The 23211-nt window shown below is 39.7% G+C and overlaps 1 protein-coding gene across 1 annotated transcript; it reads right to left on the bottom strand.

The window, feature by feature from the left end:
* Positions 1 to 200: 200 nt before the first annotated feature.
* On the bottom strand, positions 201 to 22169 carry fgf10a (fibroblast growth factor 10a). Its single transcript, XM_014983316.2, has 3 exons — positions 20968 to 22169; positions 4649 to 4752; positions 201 to 971 (listed from the first exon to the last, which is right to left on the bottom strand). The coding sequence occupies exons 1-3, from the start codon at positions 21365 to 21367 to the stop codon at positions 768 to 770; spliced, it is 708 nt and encodes a 235-aa protein (XP_014838802.1). The 5' UTR covers positions 21368 to 22169; the 3' UTR covers positions 201 to 767.
* Positions 22170 to 23211: the final 1042 nt, after the last annotated feature.

The following is a 23211-nucleotide window of genomic DNA, read 5'->3' as shown; positions in this document are numbered from 1 at the left end:
TATCTGAATAAGTCTTTGCAATATTACACTTTAATATTCTCAGAATAAACATTGTCTTGTGCCTTCTGTGTTTGTATTCCCGTTATTTTGTACAAAAAAAAAAAAAAAGTTAATTATATAATTATCTTTTAAAAGCCATTGGTTAGGTGTTTTTTTTTGTTTCTTTATAAAATAAAATCCAAACAGTGAACACAGACAAGTTAAAGACAAATATATTCTTTTTTATTTATACAGACTTAAATGATTATTAGTTTAAAAAGAGAAGCATAACTGGTAGAAAAAAAGACAAGAGTATGCCTTCTATTCTTTGTTTCTGTTAAATATAACATAAAATAAATAAATCTGAAGAAAGAGACATGATATAATAAGATTTGTGGTGGTGCCATCATGAACAAGCTATTCTCTCCTTTCACTGCTTCCGTTCAGGTTTGTAAAGATACCTTTATCTTTTTTTCTTTTTTTTTTTCCATGCACTCCACAAATCTACAAATGTGAATCACATTTTGGCACAGATGTTTCTTTTGTGTTCATTGTGCCAGTGTACTTTATAACTTAAAACTGAAAATAATATATACATTGTATGCTGATATATATTCTTTTTTTTTTTTTTTTTTTTAAATAGTGTCCTTATCCAAACAAGCAGTCCACTCCATATATTTCATTTTGATTCTTTCTCAGTGCATTTTACAGACCAGGTTCAGATCTGTCCCATGTAGCCACCACCGTAAAGTCCAATAGATGTCCTGCAGTTTCGCCGACGCGTCCCATCATCGTGGCTGCACCACCATGGGCAAGAAGTGAGTCGCTCTGTTTTTCCGCCGCGTTTTCTTTCCCTTCAGCGGTTTTCCTCTGGGGTTCAGTCCAACAAACATGCACTTGTTTTTTTTGGTCCTCCACTCGGCAGAAGCGTAGGTGTTGTACCTGTTCTCCTCGATGCGTTCGATTAGTCGACAGTCGGGGCCGAACTCCCTCTGCGGATGGGAAACACGCAAAACACTGAGTGTCAAAGTGTCACGAGTCACATTTAATGCTTGCGCTGCGTTTTCTGCTCTGAATAGAGCAGCGTCTCTAAGTGCCGCCAGTGGCTCCAAACGGACTTTTGCTCGACACAGAGCCAGACGAGCGAGTGATGTATTCACTCTGAAGGACGTGCGGTCGTACACAGACATATCTGAGGCATTCTACTGGCAGAAGATTAATCCAGTTTTACAAGACGATTGTTAGAAGCCATAATTATGTAATCTTTGGGGGGCGGAGGGATGCATGGAATGTGGCTCACTTTGTTGTCTGGTAATAAACCAAAATGCTTTAGTCTCCTTGAACAGTGAAAAAGTATTTATGCCCTCATAGATTTCTTATGTTTTTGCTTTCTATCACACGTGAATGTTTCAAATCGGCATTCCAATATTCATGTCAGAGATCACCTGAGTAAATACAAAAGGACTGAAGCCATGCAAGTCAATCCAGCCCTGTGTGAAAGCCATCCTTGTTAAATCATGAATTACCTGCGGTTAGCCACATTTTTCTGGTGAAACTGCACCAACACCAGGCCTGATTACTGTCTGCCCTTCAGAATCCAGAAATAACTGGAATAGAACATGTCTGATGACATTAAATAAGAAACAAAAAGCTACACATCATGCTGTGATCAAAAGAAATTCAAGAATTGATGGCCACCCGTGTCTCTGACATCTATCAGATTATACATTTCTAAGGCTTTTGGGAACCACAGTGAGAGCCATTATCCACAAACGGAGAAAACAATAAACAGTGATAAACCTTCCCAGAAGAGGCAAGCCACCCAGAACATAAAGACCCGTCTCACATTTGCCAGGAAACATCTTGATGGTCACCAAGACTTTCCGAAAAAAGTTTTTGTTAGATGTATATTTCATTACATGTGGTGTAAAACTAACACAGCACTTCAGAACACACACCTACAGACAAATATGGTGATGGAAATTTGATGTATGTTTGCATTTGCTGCTTTGCTTTATCCCTTGGATGTAAAAAATAAATAAAAAAATATTACAGTGAATTTTCTTGAGTGGCACATTCCGCATTTATTGAAGTAGGAAAAAAACATGAAATTCTTGACCTAATGATACAAAAGACAAATAACTTTAAAATGTAAACCTTACATTGTTGAATCCTGTGCATATATTATAACAAGAGGATTGTTTGTAGTGCACCTGCTACAACCTACGTCTTCTGTGCAATTAATAATTAATTTTTGTGAAAATAACTAACCAGTGCAAACATGACAAGAGTTTAAAGGTTCATGAAGCAACATTTACATTAATCTATAATGCCTCCTATTATTTTGGTTCTAAGATTATAGTAATTTCATTCTTTGACCATTCATAGTATCAACCAAGTGCTCTGGATTTATACTGAATAAAGATCCTAAGAGAGTCTATAGGTAAGATATTAGCTGTCTGGCATAACAGAATCTCACTTCAGAAAGCCTGAATTATTCAGTTTTGTTTTGACACACCCCAAGGAGATTCCAATTATAGCCTTTTTTGTGACTCTATCTCTTAATCATTTACGATTATCACCAGTCGGATGAATAATGGAAAATGCTGAAGAAGACTAATCTGATCTTTAATGACTGATCTTTAAGTCATTAATATTTGGAGTGGATTTAATTTAAGCAAGTCTGGTGAAATTTATGTTTTAATAATGTTTTTGCACACTGTCCCTGCTTTTAAATAAACTAATTCTGTTTTCCCTTTAAACGGCCGCAACTCACATGTTGCAAAAGCTTTTAATCGTTTCTTTTTGGCTCTGCAGAGCAACCGTAAAGACATCGTCCTCCTTCACGTCTTCTGACAACACAAATCAACAAACTGTAAGCCATTGTTTAAGGACTAGTCCCACGTGTATTTAAGGCCCGCAGTAAAACCTCGGCATGGGACGTGGGATCTAGTAAAGTGTGACATTTCGAAGGTCAAGGCTTGGTGCAGGTACAGAACATTGTGACACGATGTCTGAGTCTTAACGTTGCAGCAATGATTCGTACACGAGGAGAGAAAAGATCTGAGGGAACGTTTGTCAGTTTACTGGAAGCTGCCGTTGTGCTCAAGGCTAGCGTCACTTAAGTAGGCAGTTAACTGGATGCAGTTGATAGTCACAAGGAAAAATGTTCTTGCCCCCCCCACTATCTGCACACACACACACACACACACACGCACACACACACACACACACACGCTTGCTCACTGTCTCCCTCTGAATCTGAATCTGGCCACAGCTGTTCAAATTGGTTCCAGAAGTAAAACTGAATGTTCTCAAAGCAGAAGGAGAATATTTAACAGACGCCGTGCGGCTTTTCAACTTTCTGCGTAAGAGCTGTGTGTGTGTACATGTCTGCCCTTCAATTAGATGAAATTACGGTAACAACGCCATTTTACTTTTAAGATACTGGAAAGATCAGACCTAAAAAGTAAAAAAAAAAAAGAATCTTTCCCTTTAGAGCTTTTAAAATAGAATCAATATGCCGTGCAGTGACCACTGCTAAATTCATGACCAAACTACATAACTGTGACCGTTTTTGACATTTTATCTGGTGATATAATGAAACAATGATTTCAATTGATTACCACCGGATAAAGAAGTCACTGTGCAAAGCCATCAAGTGTAATTGAACGCTGGCCCCTCGCTAGTCAACCGCCACTGCTGGCTTGTGTTGCACCAGGCAGAAGACGTCATGGGAATTCAGTTTCAGGTCGTGCAACAAAATCTCTTGTTTTTTTTTTTTCCTCCTTCCCCTACATTGTATGTCATTTCATCTGAGCTGCAGCTCTAGAGAGACATGCTGAAAATGGGTCTTTCAAAGTAAAAGAAGGAGAGGGAGAGAATGAGTTTGAGAAAAAGAGCAGAAAGAGGGAGAAAACAGATGAAACAAGGGCTTCTCCCCTGAGGGACTGAAGCAGAATAGAAAAACCTGCTGGATTGTGTTTCCTTTTTCTGAATGGCGAGCAAAGACAGGAGAGCTGACGCTGACAAACTGTGGTTCCTTTTTTCTGGAACAGTCAGTGCTAAAGCCTTGTCCATTGTTTTACAAAGTGTTTCAGTAAGCCATCTAATATATTGCAAAGTTTTGATTTGAGATTATAGTTTAGCGATTCAAAGGCGTTCTTGCCAAAAATAAAACGCTCCAAGTAAGTCAATAAAAAAAAGGAAGTTCACATGAGTTTAGTCTGAGTTTATAACCAACCGCAGCACAGGGACAGCCGTGGTTATGATTTTAAATGACAGGAGAATTTGTCTTGATCGCAACAGAATCTCTATTGTTGTTCTCCTCGACTTCAGAGCAGCTTTCAGTTGACTTTCTTTAGCATTTTGAACATTGTTTTAATCTGATTCTCCAATGTTTGAATCTAATTAGGTAAATGTTGCTCGTGGTGTTCCACAAACATCTATTATCGGTCCTGTCTAATTCATATATAACTACCCTAAATTCATTTGACACTAACCCACGTCCTAAAGCAGATGATGCACAATTGGATACATCAGCTTCTCCTTTATTGCCTCACAGAAATGATGATTTTCGAGGAATCTTCTACTACATTTTTCATACGAGATGTGTTTTATAAATAAACACAACACGACATGACGTGAGTAAAACGGAGCCAGGACTCACCGCTCCGTACAGATCTCCGCTCTTTTTGATTGCCAGGTAGTGGTTGCTGCTGAGGCCCCTGATGGCCACCACTCCCACATCCACTGATTTGATCTCCAAAATACCTGGTGAAGAAGACACACACACAGACACACACACACACACACACAGACAAACACGTCAAACCGGTTTGCAGAGTCACTGATGTGGAATTGCAGCACTTAGAAAATCTACTTTTGTTGATGTCAGATATTGTAGGGCAGTGGCTTTTTTGATACAAACTCAACAAATAGGAGATGATTTTAAGACAATTGTTCAAGCTCACGGTTTTAAACTGCGCAGTCGTGCAGAAAAGCATATTTGCCCAGGGACGTACTTCCTCTGTTTTTTTTAGATGCTCAGTCATGATCCATTGATGTGATTACATTATATATCATAGTAAAATTTGTTTAATAGTCTAAAAATGAAGTGTGCAAGAACCCCTTACCCCTTACCCTCTCCCCCCCCCAAAAAAAACCTAAAACAGACAAAATCCATCAGGGATGAAATACTTTTTCTTTGTACGGCACATAGTGTACTGTAAATTGGGCAGAACCTCAAACATTTTTTATTTATTTTTTTTACTGTGGTTAATCGTAGGATACAAAGTAAAGATCAGGCACTGAAACGCCAAACTATCTATTTGAATCATGTTTGGTTTGTGCAGATTTAAAACTCCACTGGAGCCGCTTTGTCACTGACTTTTGTTTGTTAAGATCTTTACATTTTCTGAAGAGCATGTTTTTTTATTTTTTATTTTCAAAATATCACCCCGCTTAAAGTATTTGTATCAAAATACAGATGAACATTATTTATTCCAGTCTCTCCCTCACATCCATATCCCAGCAGAGACATCAGATGTGCCTCTTGCCCTCTCTTCATTTGCTTTTGCACTCATGGGTTGCATGCTCTGCAAGCAAGCTGTAAGCCAGGTACGTTTTTTTTTTTTTAACATATTTGCAATGTTTGTTTTTCTGACCATGGGAGCACGGGCAAACCGGCAAGCATTCGGACAGAACTGAGAGAAGCTTTCTGCCTGCCTGACTGGCAGGAGGTCAAGGAAGCCATATCAGCTTTCGAGGTGAACCAATTACTGGTTTACACTGTGGTCAGTGGCTTTCTGTCGCTGCACCGAGCTTAAAACTATCAGGGTTTTGTGAGAATTAGCAAATTGGACAAGGAGGAAATTGAGCCTACTTGCAGGATTAGCTGCAGACCGACCCCGGTTACATTTTCAAAGCATTTCTGAAGTTCACCTACTGGCAAAAGAGCAAAGAGATGGATATTAACCTGTACATCCTGTCACAGTTTGTCCTGATTAGGTAGAGGTTGGAAAAATACATGCCAAGGATGTTTTTTTGTACCACATGTCCCCTTCCTGCCCTCGTCTCTTCTCTTAAATGTTGTCTTATGGTGATTAAACAGACAAAGAAAGCTTGCTGAAATAAGCGTACAGGAATCTGAGAACTGTGCTCCACAACAAAAACTTCTCATTGGCAAAAAATAAACACATAAATTGTTCAGATATGTGTTCTCTTTGGATAGTACTCTTATTAAATGTTACAGTTGTTATACCATAAAAGCATGATCCATGTGGCTTATATTCAAGACACTTGGATGACATACAGTCACAGGTTTTCCCTGGAAATCCGCGTCTGTTCTTGTCATCTTTAAATAGTTTTTTGCCACATTTTCCAATTTTCTGATGCTGGAAACACTTTATGTTCCCACAATTCCTTCATTTGGTCAAAAATAGGGAATCATCGTGTAACCAGACTCCAAAACTTTCCGTAGCTCTCGGTACATACACGCCGTCCATTACTCAGCCAGACATGCACCGCAACACAACACTGATCTATCAGGTTCAAAATGTTCTCTCTCGCCGCTCCACAGCTGACATTTCTGAGCTGTGATCCATACAAAATAAGATCTGTCTGTGCTCACGCGAAGCTGCTCCACCTGTTCAAACCCTCTTCCCTCCTCCTGTTTGATGTGGCTTGTCAGAAACCAAAAAGCACAGGGCTCTTTTATAGCCCCTTTGCCAGAAACCAGAAGCCGTCGAGTTAAATCTCCAGGCTGCAACAAAAAGCTTAGATTGCAGTTATTCAATTTGTGGAAGTCTCGGACAGAAAAAGATTGTGATCGGGCATCATAGATTAACCCAGTAGCTGTCCCTGATAAGCTAATTATGTTATGCAATTTAGGGAATTTCATTGTGTCTCTACTTTCATGATGTCACTCACATTTTTATTTGTCATTTATGTTTTAAACTGTAAAAGAAGAGAACCAAGTCCAAGGTACAACGACAGCAAAAGCCTTCCTGAATGTACAAGTTTTTGGACACATCCATCAAGCTGTCACTACCAAAGCCAATATCTGTGTGTAACAGGGCAAAAGTGTGAAATAATCTTTGGCTGTCAAATCCCAGAGGTGCATTTTGTGGAATTAACCCACTCATGGTTGATGTCGTGCACCGCATGAACCGTTCTCTTGCAGTAAGAAGAGCCTTGGATGTTTGGGCACTGCATGTTCTCGTGAAGAAGAAACATGCATGTAAAGTCATTTGGTGATGGAGTGCGCCGTCCGGTGTGCACCCTTCTTTTCACCCTGTGACTCACGGAGGCTCAGCGGGGAAAGACGCAATTGTTTTCTTTCGTAGTTTATGGCTTTTTTTTTTTTTTTTTTTGCAAAGTGCTTCTTTTGTAGACGCTAATGAGGTTCTTGGAAATAACTTTACTACCATACAAATTCCACCCAAAATTGTAGCCCTGTTGACGCTAATCAATAAGACACTGTTTCATCCCATTTCAGAAGAATGAGAAGGGAAAATGAAACAGGGTTTAATCTATCTATCTATGAACAAACAATATCAATTTAATTTGGATTGAACTATAAATAAAATACATCTTTTTTTGACTCAAATAGAATACAAATATGTAAGGACACAAGTAGTAGTGATAAATATGTTCAGCCTGTGGAGGAATACATGTTGCAGTTCTCTGAAGAATCTTGATATTCTTACTCTTTCAGCAAGACGTCGAATCAATTTAATCAATAAAATACATTAATCAATAATACATTTTGGAAGACTTTTACAGGTTCTGAAGGAACAAATAGAAATGTTCAGCATACACAGGCTTGCCGTTTTGGTACAAGACAAGGCCACACTTTAATTACATTACCATGTGTTACTAGACTCTCATGTCCGCAGTTGAGGCCTGCCATCTACCAGAAACAAAAATGTTATATGTTTTATATTAATAACAGAGTATCTCCTTGCTTTCTGCCAAGGTAAAATGCTTTTAAATCCAGATCTTCATTTTCATGCTTCAGTCAAAGACAAATTATTTCGATTGTCTTCCAGCTGGTGAAAGATCTTAAAAGCTGGTGCTTCATGTCTAATTCAGGCACAAAGTCAAAGGAGGCTTCTTTGCACGGGAAATCTGTTTTTTGTTAAAGTACAGTATCACTCTCTGGACTGCTAAGATGTTTTTTTTTTTTTTTTTTTTACATAACTTCAAAAGATCCACATTCATTTGACAGACATGGTAACTTCTTAGATTGTTTAACAGCTCATAGAATGGATTAATGAAGTCATTGTTTCAACAATCAAATGGTAGCCAACATTATTATTGCTAAATAATGAGGACAATCCAGGCTTTCTCTCACACACACACAGGAAAACCCACACACACATAAACCTCCTGCCGACCCCTGGATGGCCCCATTTGGAAACACGGTCACTGAGACTCCAACTGGACCTAAAGGTTAAGGGAGGTTGTGAAAATGTTTCCACTGTTTATTCTGGGGATTTTTTTGAAGATTACGGAGCAGTTGTTCACTCGGTGACCTTGACACGGAGACCAGCTGTGAGTAGATCTAATGCTTGTAGAGATCTCGCTGAGCATTTTGAAATATCGTCGCTTGACAAGCAGTTGGTGTCAAGAGCTGCAATCAGCAGGACAAATGGGTCAGTCTTTTTTTTTTTTTTTTTTTTTTTTGCCGTGACATGTTCAATCCCATGTTAAAGAAATGCAACACTTTAGATTTTTTTTTTTTTCCTTTTTTAAACAACGTCGCTGATTGACGATGCCTCTTCTTTGCTGCAACTCGACTGTTTACATCCAGGAAACCTCATAAAAAGATACAAAAGAATAAAGGGGTTCATTTTTTTTTTATTTATTTTTTTAATCTGAGGGTAAATGAGCCCACCGACGTGATTAAAACAGACGTTAAAAATATTATACTCTGTCAGGCAAATAAAAACAAAATAAATGAAAGAAAGAAATCAGAGAGAAACACGACAAAGAAAATAGTCCTTGTAGCTGCCGCAGCATCCGAGGCCACCCAGGCTTTTAACGGGGTTATAGAAGTTAAGTTGAATGTTTCCAGCTCTTTATGAAGTCAAAGAGAAAGAACAAACATCCCCCGGCAGTGCAGATTACTCCGTGAAGATGCTTGGCTCGTAGTGGAAGCCATTGTATATTATGCGCTTTAAGGAACACGGAGGTATTGGTTTAGACTGATGTGGTTGACATCAGTGTCATCCTGCACTCAGTGGCCACATCAAAGCCCGCTCGGCTTAGCGGGTTTGACTAAGTTGAGAAAACAAAGGCCCCTGGCTGATTGTCAATATGGCCAACATATTGTTATAAACAAAACTTCAGAGGTTCTAAATTTGTTTTCGGGTACAGTCATAAGAGGGATTTCAACCTAATTTCGTCAGTAATAAAGATCAGAATGAAGAAAAAAAGTTTGCTTCACCTTCTCTCATTGGATTATTGAGCTCAATTTTATGCTTATAATTCAGTTTTCTTCTTTTTTTTTTGTCCTTACCAAGTTGAGGCCAAAACTGCTTCTCGTACAAGCAGACAGCTAAATCTAACGTAAATGAAAACCTTTCATTTACAAAGCTAGAAATCTTGTAGATTGGTAAACGACGTTTCGTAGCCTTCCTTCAAGACCTGCGTACTGTGAGCCCACTTTGCCGATCACAGCGAGTTATGTCACACGCGCTTAAGAGCAACCGAGAGGAAACCAGAAGAAATTCTTTGTGATGTTAATGGTTATATGATTGAGGGGGGAGAAAAACCCCAAACCACCTGAGAAACTGTGATCCCTCTCTCTCTCTCCCTCTCGCACAGTTGACTTTGTAACATGATAGAGCGCCAAATCCGCCGGCTTCTCTCCAAACAGACTCGCAGGTCTGACACGACAGGAGTTATGCTTTCAGGAAAAGCGCTGCGACAGTCGTCCGCGTTTCACACATTTTTCATTTACAGTTCATCTGCCAGCGTGATGTTGCCCAACTGTTGTTTTGAAAGGTTTCTGCATGGATTGCTGTGTAATTCCAGAGAGGAGGGGGAAAAAAAAGAAAAAAAAAACAATCCTGCAAGTTTCAGTTGTTGAAGACACTATTGTAAGCTTTTCAGATAAAACAGTATTCAGTTTGCGCATTTGCTTTGAACTTAGTTCTTACTTTCCTTGCATTAATGTTTATTTAGTACACTTACACACACACACACACGCACACACACACACACACACACACACACTCCCGCATATGCACAGGGTAATTTGCTGAAATTCCTAACGACCCAGCTCAAAGAGCCAGACCATCCAGATGCCTTTTTGGACTCAACTCTACCTTTGATGATTCCATTAAAAACTTTACTTTCAAGCTGTGTGTGAGCGGGTGTGTGAGTGTAACGATGAGGCATGGAGGGAAGCAGGAACACAAGGTGTGTATTTGGTTTGGAGGGACTTTTTTTTTTTTGTAATGCACATGTTCTAAGCATGACTGCAGCCCTTCACGCTATGCGTCACCCATGCTGGTCTTCACCTCCAACTGGTTTACTGGTCAGGAATTCGGCCTCTTCACAGGCATCAAGCTCACATCCAGGTGACACTTCAGTATTGGCCTTCATGTTTAATACAATTCTAACTAACAGGTGTGCAGTGGCTGGAATGGAGGAGAAGAAACAGAGCTAGGCATCAGACTTGCTCATCAAACTTGCAAGTATCCATTAGCAAGTGGGGGAAAATAAAAAATATGTCGGGAAAAATGTAGGCAATCGGTATACTTGAGTACGTGTACAGATTGCCTACAATCGGTACATGTTTGTACCGATGCCCAAGTATGCCTCTAAGGGAGAATTTATCAGGATAGTCCACGATGAGTTAAAGAGGGCTGCGACAGACTGGCGACCTGTCCAGGGTGACCCCGCCTCTCGCCCAAAACGTTCGCTGGAGAAAGGCACCAGCAAACCTCCTGATCCCACAAGGGACAAGGGTGTACATAAAGTGGATGGATGGAGTTAAAGATGGTAGAAAACCACTTTAATCTTGGCTCAGATTAGCTGAAGCTTCAGCCACAAGGATAAAATAATCTAGATTTTAGGAACAGGTATAAACTTTTAACATAATTTAACTAAGGCAAACGCACTGAGGCCATGTGGTTCGCATTATATTTCCTCATCTTTACGTTTATAATGCTACAGAAAAATATAATGCTACAAAATGCCCAACACTAAGCTCAATGTGGAAAACTTCCTATTTCTGGAAATTAGATTTGTGTTATTTTCATGTTTTTTGCAGCGCAGTCTGGCTCCTAAATCCAGATTACAACATCTGGATAACGCCAAAAACTGTTTCAGACACCCAAGAAAATCAAGCTTTCCGTTTGTTAGAGTTATTTTCAAAGTGACTCTGGTTTTAACTTTTTCGAGATGAAGCAATGCCAAGCCACAAAGATGAGACATGGTAGATTCTGCAATTTGAAAACAACTTTCCCGTTGCTGTTTACTCCATAGGGAGCATAGCAACAATATGAAAAGTACACAGCAGTAAACAACTCTTCAGACACATTTGTAATGATGCAGGACAAGTAAAACTCAGAGCAATGCGGACTCTGTGGAGTTACATTGGAGTTCAGGTGTACTTATGTAGTTAAAGAACTCGTTGCACAATTTTCATGTTTTCCCATCTCAGATGTATGTTTTCTTAAACTCTACAGAACTCATTTGATAAAAGAGGTTATCATTGAACAAACTATTTAGAGTTTGAAGGGATTGTTTTGTCTTTTAATGCAAATTTTAGTTGTTATTATCTCCAAGAGCCAAAAACCTCTAAAGCAGAAGAAGATCGTAAAGAAGCATATTTGCCGCTGAAAGGCTTTTCTGTAGGGCGGATCCTTTCTGGTCTGAGGTTGTGGGAGGACTGCATACATAAATCTGGCTCCTATTTCTGTCTTGTCATAGTTGACAGAGTAATCGACAAGTGAGTAAAATATCGGGGGAAATGTCAACCGTCGATGACAGGAAATATGTAAACAGTGACGGAAAACTGAGATAGATCCTTTCGTTTTCCTCGGTGATCCATGGCAAAGAAAAAGCTCCACTTTCAAGAGTAGCTGAACTTTAATAATGAAGAAACATTCAGAATCCATTCTTCAATTCCTTGACTGAAGATTCTTTATTTTGCACCCTGCTGCATAGAGAGGAGGGTCTTTTGGGGATGTGGCGGGCAGTAAGTTACCTATTGGCCCATAGAAAGACACATTTTCAGATACAATGTAACACAAAACAATTTCCAAATCTGCAAATAAGTGGATCACGTAACACAACTATTGACTACTAGAACCTATTAGGAAGTAGCTCTGCATCCAATTTTCTGAGATACTAAAATTCATTGACATTTCTAGCTGAATGGAATTAAGGGTCATTTATTAAATCTATATAACATTGAACATAATATTTTACAAAGGTATTGAAGTGACAGTCCAGTTGGTTCCTTTTTGATGTAATGAAACTTGTAAAATAAAACTCTTATAAACTCGTATTCAGAAGGTAAAATACTAAAATAAATACTAAATTACTAAAATACTAAAAAATATGTATCACTGATAGGTTCATGATGAAGAAGTTTTGTGTTTTGGGGGGGAATTACCACTGTTTAAAATTGGTCCAACCATTACATCAGTTTCTTTTATCTGATTCTACAGTTCTACTAATTGAGCAAGTCAGAATAGGTCTATAGGCTAAACAAATCATGTTTTTTCTCTAAGAAAATGAGATTTCGCCTTCTCGAAAACAACTCATTCCTTCCAGGAATGAGTTGTTTTCTGAAAGGAATGAGTTGTTTTAAGGTTATGTCTCTATTATTACACCGATTACGTTCTGCACGTGAAAACGGTTGCAAACAGATGTGCAGTTGTCCAATGGTACAGCTTTGACTCCGAGTCAGATCCAGAAGCAGACGAAGTGGCAACTCCTGCACAACCACTAAGGATCCAAGGATGCAGAAGCGGTTTCTGAAATCATGTTTAATCTAAAGACTTGCATCGAACAGTAACTAATAGATTTCTTTCAGTTGAGGTCTGTTGGCAAATCTTGCCTTATACTGGTGGTAATTTTCAAAAGACTCCATTGTGAAGTGATTCACGCAGACTACAATTTTCTTCGGCAACATGACTGGGACATTGCTAATAGACCCACTGGTGGATGGGACAGATCCACCACTCCCTTCCTAGCCTTGTGTGCCTCTCATTTTATAGCAAATGTTGCATATGTACATCAGAATTTATTCAGTATTTTTTTTTTCTTTCTGTAGCGTATAAACTCTTTTTTCGAAATGGCTAAAAACCATCTCTCAGGATGTTATTTCAAACTTTGCAGTTTTCATGAACCTTTTCTAATGTGGTGCTTTGAAATGCATGTAAAGTTCTTTTGATAAAGACAGTTTAAAAATAAAACAGCTCTTTTCTCCATGACTTCATGACTAGTAATGAAGTGTGTTGAATTCTGCTTGCATGGCTAAGTCATTGGCTATAGGCTTGGCTGGGGTTGCTTGGTTACGGGCAAGCATCTCCTGATTGACTGATATAATAATCAGGATGTGTTTGAAACGGCTCTTTTTTCCGGACAATAAAAAGCATTTGCTTATTGCCCATAAGTATAATGATATGATTTTTAGCTGTTTGACTGTTTCTAGAAGCAGTACAGACGCAAATGGAAATATTAAAATGTTCCCTTTAGCAAATGATTCGGAAGATAATAAACATGTGGCAAATGATCAAAGAGTATGTCTACCTAATCTCACAGGATAAAGCCAGAAACACCATAAAAGCCACGGATGATACTGGGATTCCAAGTACGAAGTGCTTTGCACATATGTTTTAGCTGATTATAGTAGACAATCGCAGAAACATTTTATGGAGATAGCCGGATAGTTCAAGCACTTAAAACATTTACAGAGCTTCTAATGTGCCCCGTTAGACACACAGCATTGATTACAACAAAGTCATAATCAATGACACTCCATTTTCTTAGGCTGAGATTGTTATTGTGTGCTTGCCACACAGTTCACACAGGAAATGTTGAGCTTTCCCACTACAATTTGGGCATTACTTCTATAAAGAAAGAGTGTAGCTAAAAAGCAAAGTTCATGATTTATTGGTCCTTAACCTTCGACTGTGTTAATGGGAAGAAATATCCATACCATTTCTCTAAACGGTATGGATATTTGGTATATTATATTTGGATATTTGGTATATTTGGTATATAAACCACTGATATATTTATGGATATCAGTGGTTTGTTTCTCATGCTAAGGAAACTATTTCAACCCTATGCAGTGTTGCCTATCACCTTTTAAATGGCATACAAAGGAATTTTATTTATTGTGGGGATTTCCAGGATGCATGTATCAGCCATTCTGTGCTCCGAAAATGACCCTGCATGGGCAGTAATGAGGTCAAAGGGCACTCACACCTCTTGACCTCTGGGCGATCACACTCACTCCTGTGTTTGAGATGGAATGAGACCCCTTAACAGGACAGATGAAGTTACAGAAATGACTGTGGCTTGTAAAGAAGCAACATGATGCAACCACAATTAGAAAAATATTAAAAGTTCTTGTAAAGTTATTCAGATTTTTATAGAAATGGACGCTAACAAATACGAAAGCACACAATAAGATACAAACTATTAAAGAAGTAGAACATTACGAGCTGTAACTTACGAAGATGAACAAACTCTGCGTATCTTTGTCTTAATCCATTCCAGAGCATTTGTTGCGAAATAGCTTATAATGAAGCCTATTGAACATCTCCAAGTAATTTGGAACATGGCTGTTATGTAAGACAGCGTATGTAGAGTTTCAGCAGGACATTAAAACAACAAAATGCTCAAAAAACAAAATAAATTGTGTTGGATTAATAACTTCATTTATCCAGATTCCTGCATCATTTAAAATACTGAACAACACTACAGAGAAGATGAAGGAAGCCACCAAATATACACTGATCTGTTAATACATACAGAGTTATTAGTGGTTTAGAGACCCCACAAAGGTGATGTAAGGACCAAATAAAAATTATTGTGTTTGGCAATTCAAATATGTTTTCATTAATTTTGTTTCCAAACAGATTCCCACATAAAAGACACACGTAAATATTAGCATGACTTTGCGCAGCATCCTTTTTTTTATGTTTGCACAGTGAGCATAACCACTGATTTTAAACAATACACCAGCAGCTATAAGAGCACTTCAATGTTTAATGAACAAGTTATTGCAGGGGTGCTTGCACAGAACTTATATTTACAGCCGGTGCAGAGAAGAGTCTATGAAGATGTCAAGGTAATCTTAAATGAAAAGCAATGTTGACACTAACCCTCGGTGCATCCAGTACCACCTCATAACTCTTTTTTTTATGGGCCACACTGTTACCTTTTCCCATGAGAACCCTAAACATGCTCCTCGGAGCAAAGAGGAAGCAGCAAAACAAGGGATGCAAAATAAGAGACATTCAGAAACAGCAAGAAAGGAAGGCTGGGAATAATGTCAAGGATAGAAGGGGTGTGAAAAGAATGTAGGAGTGGAGGATCTTGTTCCAGGTTTTGATCTTCCTTAAATTTGCTGAGGCACTAGAGGTTTACACCACTAAGAGCAAAGAAATACATATTTTTGTTGCTAAGGACCTATAAATCCAAACATATGCTTAAAAATTTCCACACACTCCCAGACAAGTTTCCAGTTTCTAAGTGCAACAGCAAAACCAGAACAGAAAATTGCAAGTCTGCAGTGTCTTGCCAAAGTATTCATATCCATTTACCTTTTACACAGTTTGACAGAATTTTCTTTTTTTTTTTGTGATACACCAATACAAAACAGAGTTAGTTGCAAAAACTTAAACTGAGCTTTAAGCATATTAATTGGCACAATTCTATCCATGATCTGAAAATGAAAAGGATATAGCAAACCTCCAAAGATACCAAGTCTTGCCAATCACAAGTCAGACAGGAGAAATAGCAAATGTGTGAAAAATGTGCTCTGGTCAGATGAGACCAAATTAATTTTCAAAAAGACTAACACTACTACAATGTTAGCAATGATGCCGGCAGCATTATGTTGCTGGCATGGTGAAGCAAATGAATGTGTTATGCACACATTATACATATCTTCTCTGTCCTCTGATTGGCCCAGTCAAAGTCCAGACATACATCTCCACATACACTTTTCAATCTGACTGAACCTGAGAGATTTTGCTTAGAACAATAGGCAAAACAATTAACCTTCAGATATGCAAATCTGGCAGAAACCTCCTCCAAAAGATCTCAGCTGTAATTACCGTATGACAAAAAGTAGTTTTCCAAAGTACAGGCGCACCCAAAAAATGTGTTCCATCTGTTATTTTTCTCACTATGTGTACTATGTTCTAGTTTTTATTGATCTATCACCAATAATCTTAATAAAACACATTGATATTTCTGGTTAATTGTGGAAAAGTTGTGTTGCATGATCGTTTTTATGAGGTATTATATTTTTACATTTACCTGTGTGCTGCACTAATTGACTTAACTTTTACTTTTATAGTAACCCTCATGAAGCTTTTTGTTAAAAAGAACAAAATCTTTATGTGCACTAATGGTCAATAAAATATTATAGAGCTGTGTACAGTTCAAGTCCAAATTAATCTTCTACACGTGGGAATGCTTAACTGGCATCTTAAAGCAAGTAAAGTGCCAAAAAAAACACGAGTTAAAAAAGTTCAAACTCAAAAGAGAATACACCTTTCTTTCTATGAATCCACATTATGGTGTGTTAATCAGCGGAGGAAATATTTGCTGTCCGAGTGGCTGTAGTGAAGTCAAACTGTGGTCAAACTTCAAACAACCATAAACTGTTTTATTGCCTTATTTGTTTGTCTGTGAATGAAATGTGGCAGCTTTGTAGACAACATGGAGGAAGGAGAACAAGGACAGTTTTGTTGCCTTTTGGTCAGGGCCAGGATCAATGCTAATCACATCCTGATGCGCCCTCAAGACATCCACATGGAGACCAGAGTGCCTCATTGCGAGGGACTTATGAGGTGAGATGGATAGATGAGCACAGAGCAAATCAGGGTAAATAGAAAAGCACGATGAGCAGCGGAGAGCACAAATTTATACAATGTAGACTAAACCTAGAATTATGTGCCGCCATGTTGACATACTCAGACCGGCTCGACTGCATTAGGGAGACTCATCCCTGGAGTTAAAACATCTTCTTCGCCTCTGCCACGGTCTAATGACGGCCGTTCTTGAGCGAACTTCCATGCTAATCATTTTCAACGTCCTGAACAGGTGGACCGTTTGGAAATAAGGTCATTGGGTTTGTTCAGTCACAAGCCCAGTTTAAGCATACCACCTCCTCTCCTGTCCTTCTCTCTGATCCCACTTCACCAATGAACACAATTTAAAAAATAACAGTAACTTTTTAACATTCATCTTATCTGACATATTAGGAATTGAAAGTTAATTGCGTTATGTCTATCTCTGTGCTTTAGAAAATTCACTAATAAGACTAATTTATTAGGATTCTAAGCTGGGAACAGATTCAGTAAAAAATCTTTGAAATGGCCCTTTAAACACAGACTCGAATGCTTTGGATCATAAGTCCATTTTAGCATAATTAGCCAGCCACAGTGCAAAGGGATATTTGACTAGAGTGCTAACACATTGCAAAACACAAGGTGGTCGCTTCCCTCTGTGGATTAGACAGGCAATTAAGAATGCTTAGTAAATGGAAAGCAACTGACTGTTTTGGTGTGCTAATGGCGCCCCCCAGGCAGGGACTCCCTGGGTGGGGAGTCATATTTCCCCTTAAAAAGAAACAGCACAGCTTGCCCCTTCAACAAGACAGGAAGGGAATCACAATGGTAAAAGTATTCAAGTTTCAACCCCTGGTCTGATATAAATTGATCTTGGCAGATAATTAATATGAGATAGCCCTAATGATGGGTGATAACGCTAGTATAAAAGTTTAATTAATCTAAAGTGTAATTTAAGGAATCTCTCTGGGTTTTCAAAATGCTCCTTTGGGACTCAATTAAAACAACTTTTTCTCCCTGTGGTCGCCCCACAGTCTGTGTCGGCCTGGGCCATTTCACCCATATCAGGAAATCTGCCTCTGTCTCCAATTTTTGTTACTTGTCCAGTTGAAAAGGAAGAGATGATTTGTTTCTAATGAGAGCCCCATAGAGACCTGCATCAAACGAGCAATTTGTTTCTTTGCTCTGTGTGCAGCAGTTGTTTTGCTTCTATCAGCTATGAAATCATCACAGTGTACATGAACAATGTTATGATCTGAAATGTTAAAACAAACACAAGTGTGGTCAAAACCTGTTGGTGCGCAAACTCCTGAGCAAGAGAGGCGTGTGAATAACATGAAACATGGGAAGTGAAAAACCACATTCAGGTTCAAAGACAAGGGAGCAGAATTAAGTTACTCTCTGTTTGCTTTACTTTGAAGGGTGCAATTTGTTCAGAGCTCATGCAAAAAAAGTGCAAGAAGTGCACAGATCTCTCTATATATCAGGGTTGTGCGCAAACGCGAAACCTGACTGAATCCACGAGAACGAAGACCCTGCAGCACGGTTCTCACTCTCTAGACTGCACTTACTATTTTTCTACTATAATGACATGCGAGAGCTTTTCAGTCTGATTAATTGCTTTTCTAATGCTATTACAGTCAGTGACATGTTGCAGCCTGATGGCAGAGCTAAATGCATGTATGTGTAAAACCATCCGTACATGCGCATGAGTGTGTCAGAGAGCACTGCAGGCAAGGGGAGGGAGGAAGAGACGCTAATTGAAATTCCTTCAGCCATGTCTGGCAAAAACTTGGTGTCTGAGTGGCACACACAGACAAACACACACACACACACACACACGCACACATGCACACACACACACACACATATATTCACACTGGCCCTAATAAAAGTAGGCTTTGCCATATGGAGGCCATGTGCAAAAGTGGCCTCTCTCTGCTCAGCTGCATGCATGTGTGTCTGTGTGTTCCCAGCAGGGGAGGCATATTCTCCAAAAGTCCCAGGGTCAGATGCGTGGAGACCTATGACATATGCATGAGAGATAAAGACCTATAGTAACGCAAGTAGAGATGCACAAAGCAATTGGCTCCTTGATTGGGCCTGATGGGTAACCAGCTGTTTGTGAAGTCCAAAAAAAAAAGATTTTTCCAATCACAGAATGGAGCATCAACATTCTTTGTGGAGGCTCTCGCTGTAGACTAAAATTCAGATGTTTCTGTATCGCTGATGTGACAGAGACGCAAGAAGTTTCTAAAAAAAGAAACAATTTTCATTATGCTGGGCCGTGTCTGTGATTTATCCAGGCTGCAAGACAGTGAGGGAGAGCAAGACTTAAAGCAGACAACAAGAAGGCTGAACAAACTACTCCAAAGTTATATCATTTTATCAGCTGTTTCAAATGTTGCCAGCTATTTGTCATATTTCAAAGATAAGGGAAGGATCTACATTCTTGGGAGAATAAACAGAGACACTGGCTTTATTCCCGCTAAGTATGCTAATCAGCAACGTAAAATGTCTTCTCTCAGACAGCACCACGACATACCTGCTCCTAATATAGTCAAATTGTAACCACAGAAACACAATCTTGACCGATGTATCTCTAATTAGAATGGCTCGTACAGACACGGACTGAAATTAAGAAAAACCGAGATGATTTAAAGCAGCAGGACAGTATTCAAAGTAAAAATAATTTCTCTCTGTTTATCAGATGGTGTCTGTCGTATTCAGTAAAGTTTGGTGGAGAATTTAGGGTAGGTAAGCGTGGGAGTATTTTTCTGTTCTCCCTCAACAACTACTGTCAGTGGGCCCTGAGGCTGCGGAGTTACTCCGAGCTGCTCAGAGGCCAAAATTCTCTGGCAGTCTTGGAGAACTTCCAGATGTGTTTAACTATGAGATAAAAGTTTCGGAGGACAGAATGATAACAGCTGATTTTCTGCTCTCAATCAGCCATAACTGGTTGTGATAAGCCTCGCATGGTGAAGTTTTGAAGTGTTTAGATATGCTGGTGTGCAAACTGGGCACTTGGTTCGGGGCATGCACGACGCCCTTTATCAGGTACGACTTCACACAACCTGCAGTAAAAATGTCAGAGAAGTATCTTGGCAGAGCAAGACAAAGGCTGGAGCCAGTGCGAAAGTAGGACAGCTGTACAAATGTGAAGCTTAGTGGCACCGACAAATAGTCCTGTGTTCTCACTGACCCCTCTCAGGATAAATGGGGGTTAAATCATATTTCATAGCCCAGAAAATGCATATTCAGAGAAAGAGGCAGAGATCACTTTACATCTGAGTCAGTAAAACCTCAAACTTAGCATATGCCCACTACTATTAGAGCTGCAACACAATAGCAGCAAGGAGTAAGTGGACTTGTCATTCTCCCCATGGGGTTCGGTAATAGCCGTTTCAGATATTTCCCATCAAAGATGAAGAACTTTCTCTGGGCGATTTCTAATTGATTCCAGTGGATCGTCTCCCCTTCTTTGTTTTTATCTGCTTGGCTTACTTGTTTTAGTTTCTTTTAGTTTTTTTCCTCCTTCTTCTTCCCTCCTGCTCTTCTTCTGTCAAGCTTTCTTCTAACCAAGCTCTTTGTAGTCAGACAAATATGCTCTGCCTCCGCACATGGCTGGAAGCATGCAGCGCGGTTATTTGTTCTTTTGCCCAGTCACCTGTCTCAATGTGCACACTTGCTCCAAAACAGAAACACAAAAACTTCATTCCTTGTAGATAAACTCATGAGACAGACAAGAAGAAAAACTTCTGTGTCTTTGGTCATTGGTAGTAGGGGCTTTGTGTTTGGTGGCTTTAGCATAACCTTTAAGTTTTACCAAAACAGTTTATTAAAAACTAACCAGGCAGCAGCACTAGTAAAGCGTATTAGGGCCATTAAGTAAAAGTAAAAAATATGCCGTAAGAGATAAACTTTAACTTACTGTATGGATCATCCTCTCTTTTGGTGCCATTGACGTTTCCGTCCTTGCCAATGCGAAGAAAGAATTTCTGATAGGAGAACAGCTTCCTCCTGCGCACGTCTCCTTGAAGATGCTTGTAGCTGCTTCGCACGTGTCGCCCGACAACCGTCGCAGACGATAGCGACACATTTGTCGCCCGTGGCAACCTTGCGGACGACGGGCGATGCGGCGCCCAGCAAGGTGGCGTAGGAGTCCCCTCTGGTGCATGGCTCTTTTCAGAGTCTGTCGATGAAGCGCAGGGTCCGAGCAAGAGGAGCAGCAGGAGGGAAGTCAGGGGCAGGAAGAGTGATGGAAGTCTGCGGCAGGGGAAGGAGGAGAACCAGGCGACCGGTGCACCTTGTGTCACTGTCCATCTACACATGGTAGTGGAGCTGGGAGAGCTGTGGAGGAGCTCAGGGGCTGGGGCATGCTGAGCCGGGTGCAGGGAGAGGGAAAGAGAGCGGGAGAACCCCCCCCTGACCCACCAACTAGACCTCCTCTGCCTGGGAACCGGCAATCTCTCTGGGACAGTAGGTGTTGAAACCTGTGGAACAACTGGGGTGAGAACAGTCTGACGGCAGTGGATCAGAGCAGGGCTTTTAGCAGCAGAGCTACAGTTCCTGTGCTTGAAGAATGATGAAGGATCAGCTGCTGATGGTGCTGCAGCTGATTTGGTTGCTGTCCCCCTTTTCTGGAAAGTGTCAATATCCAAATCTAAGATCACCTCACAACAGGAGGAGGTTTTTTGCTCCAAATCCTTCAACAGAAAAGCACAAATTATAACTTTATTACTGTAAATATATGCATATATGTTGCAATGTTGTCTATAATCTGTCTCATAAGCATAAGTCCCATTTATATCCTCAAGTCCATGAAGTACAAGAGAGAGGCAGAAGGGAATGAGTAAAACACTTAAAGTATTTGAAAAGGAATAATTGGAGACAGAAAAAAAATCTGTGATGCTTCTCTTAAGAATGTCCAAAAAAAAAAGAAAAAAAAAATCCAGGCAATGAAGGCAAGTTTCCCCCCCCCCCCTAAAAAGTCTAGAAATCCAGACTTTTTCTTGTCTTCTTTTCCTCCTTTGTTTCTCTTTTTGTGCCTGAGCTCGTTTTGAAGTTACTTGAGATTGTAACCAAGCCCTCGCTGGTTTCGTCTTTCTCCCCTCTCTTGTTATGCGTCTGTCAGTGAGCTAAGCTCCCGGTCTGTCCTCTCTCCTTGCTTCTCAGAGTCTGAATGCAGGAGCGCTGTGTTGCCTCTCCTCTTTCCTCCCATGTGTGACTCCCTCTTTCTTTAGGCCCCCACCTCTCTTTGCTGCTGCCTCTATCAGCGGCTTTCCCCTGATCTTCAGGAGTTTCAGAGAGGTGACTGAATCTTGTCTTCCTTTCACCTTATTTATCTGCAACAGCAGCTCCCCAGATGTCTTCGTCTAATTGGATGTCTATTAAAACCACTTGGCTTTGAAGAGCATGTTGCACACACACACGCAGTGTGTAGAAGTGTGTGTCCACATGTAAATGTGGATTTGTAAGTATGTGTGGTGGGGGAGTACAGCGTGGTAATGTTGGTGGGAGGGGGTGTCTGTCCCACTTCATTTTGACTTTCCTCCTCTCTCTCCCCCCTTCTTTCTGTCTCCACCCTTCCCAGACTAAATCCCAGAGTAGGTCAGGAACCAACAGGAAAAAAACAAAACAGAAAGCCATTCCTTCATCTCTAATTTTCCCTCCTTTTGCTGTGCTTGATTAACATTTATTGTGTTAAAAACAATTAATACTTTTGAAAGATATACAACTTTTTTTTCTAACAGACTTTAAAATTGTTCTGAGCTACTTTCGTGATTTTGGTTTTCCAATTGTAACATCTCTTGCTGTAAATATTCGCTCCTCAGTCTTTTGTGTCCCAGATTTTAATATTTTGAGTCCAAATGCTGACAGAGAATATCACACATATAATTTGGAAGTGTTACAACTAGGATAACATGCTGCCGATATAGCAAGATCTAGTAGTGTTTATGAAGAGAGGCACTAAATCCAGCTGACAATATCACAGTTATGTATATGATATCTGTGCTTATGGAAATACATAATCTCATGCTATCTCAAAAATATAACACAATTTATGGCTTTTACTATCCTAGGAGACAAATCTATTATATATATCAAGAATTGCAATAAATATGTTTAAACTGTAGTTGTAGTTTGAAAAAGTTGCATAAATCAAATTAAATTA

This window comes from Poecilia mexicana, unplaced genomic scaffold (assembly GCF_051168715.1).
Source record: "Poecilia mexicana isolate PSO_F unplaced genomic scaffold, ASM5116871v1 scaffold_12, whole genome shotgun sequence".
In the NCBI taxonomy this organism is placed as follows: domain Eukaryota; kingdom Metazoa; phylum Chordata; class Actinopteri; order Cyprinodontiformes; family Poeciliidae; genus Poecilia; species Poecilia mexicana.
Note: the sequence above shows the minus strand (reverse complement) of the source record. Positions and strands in the feature narration are given on the sequence as shown.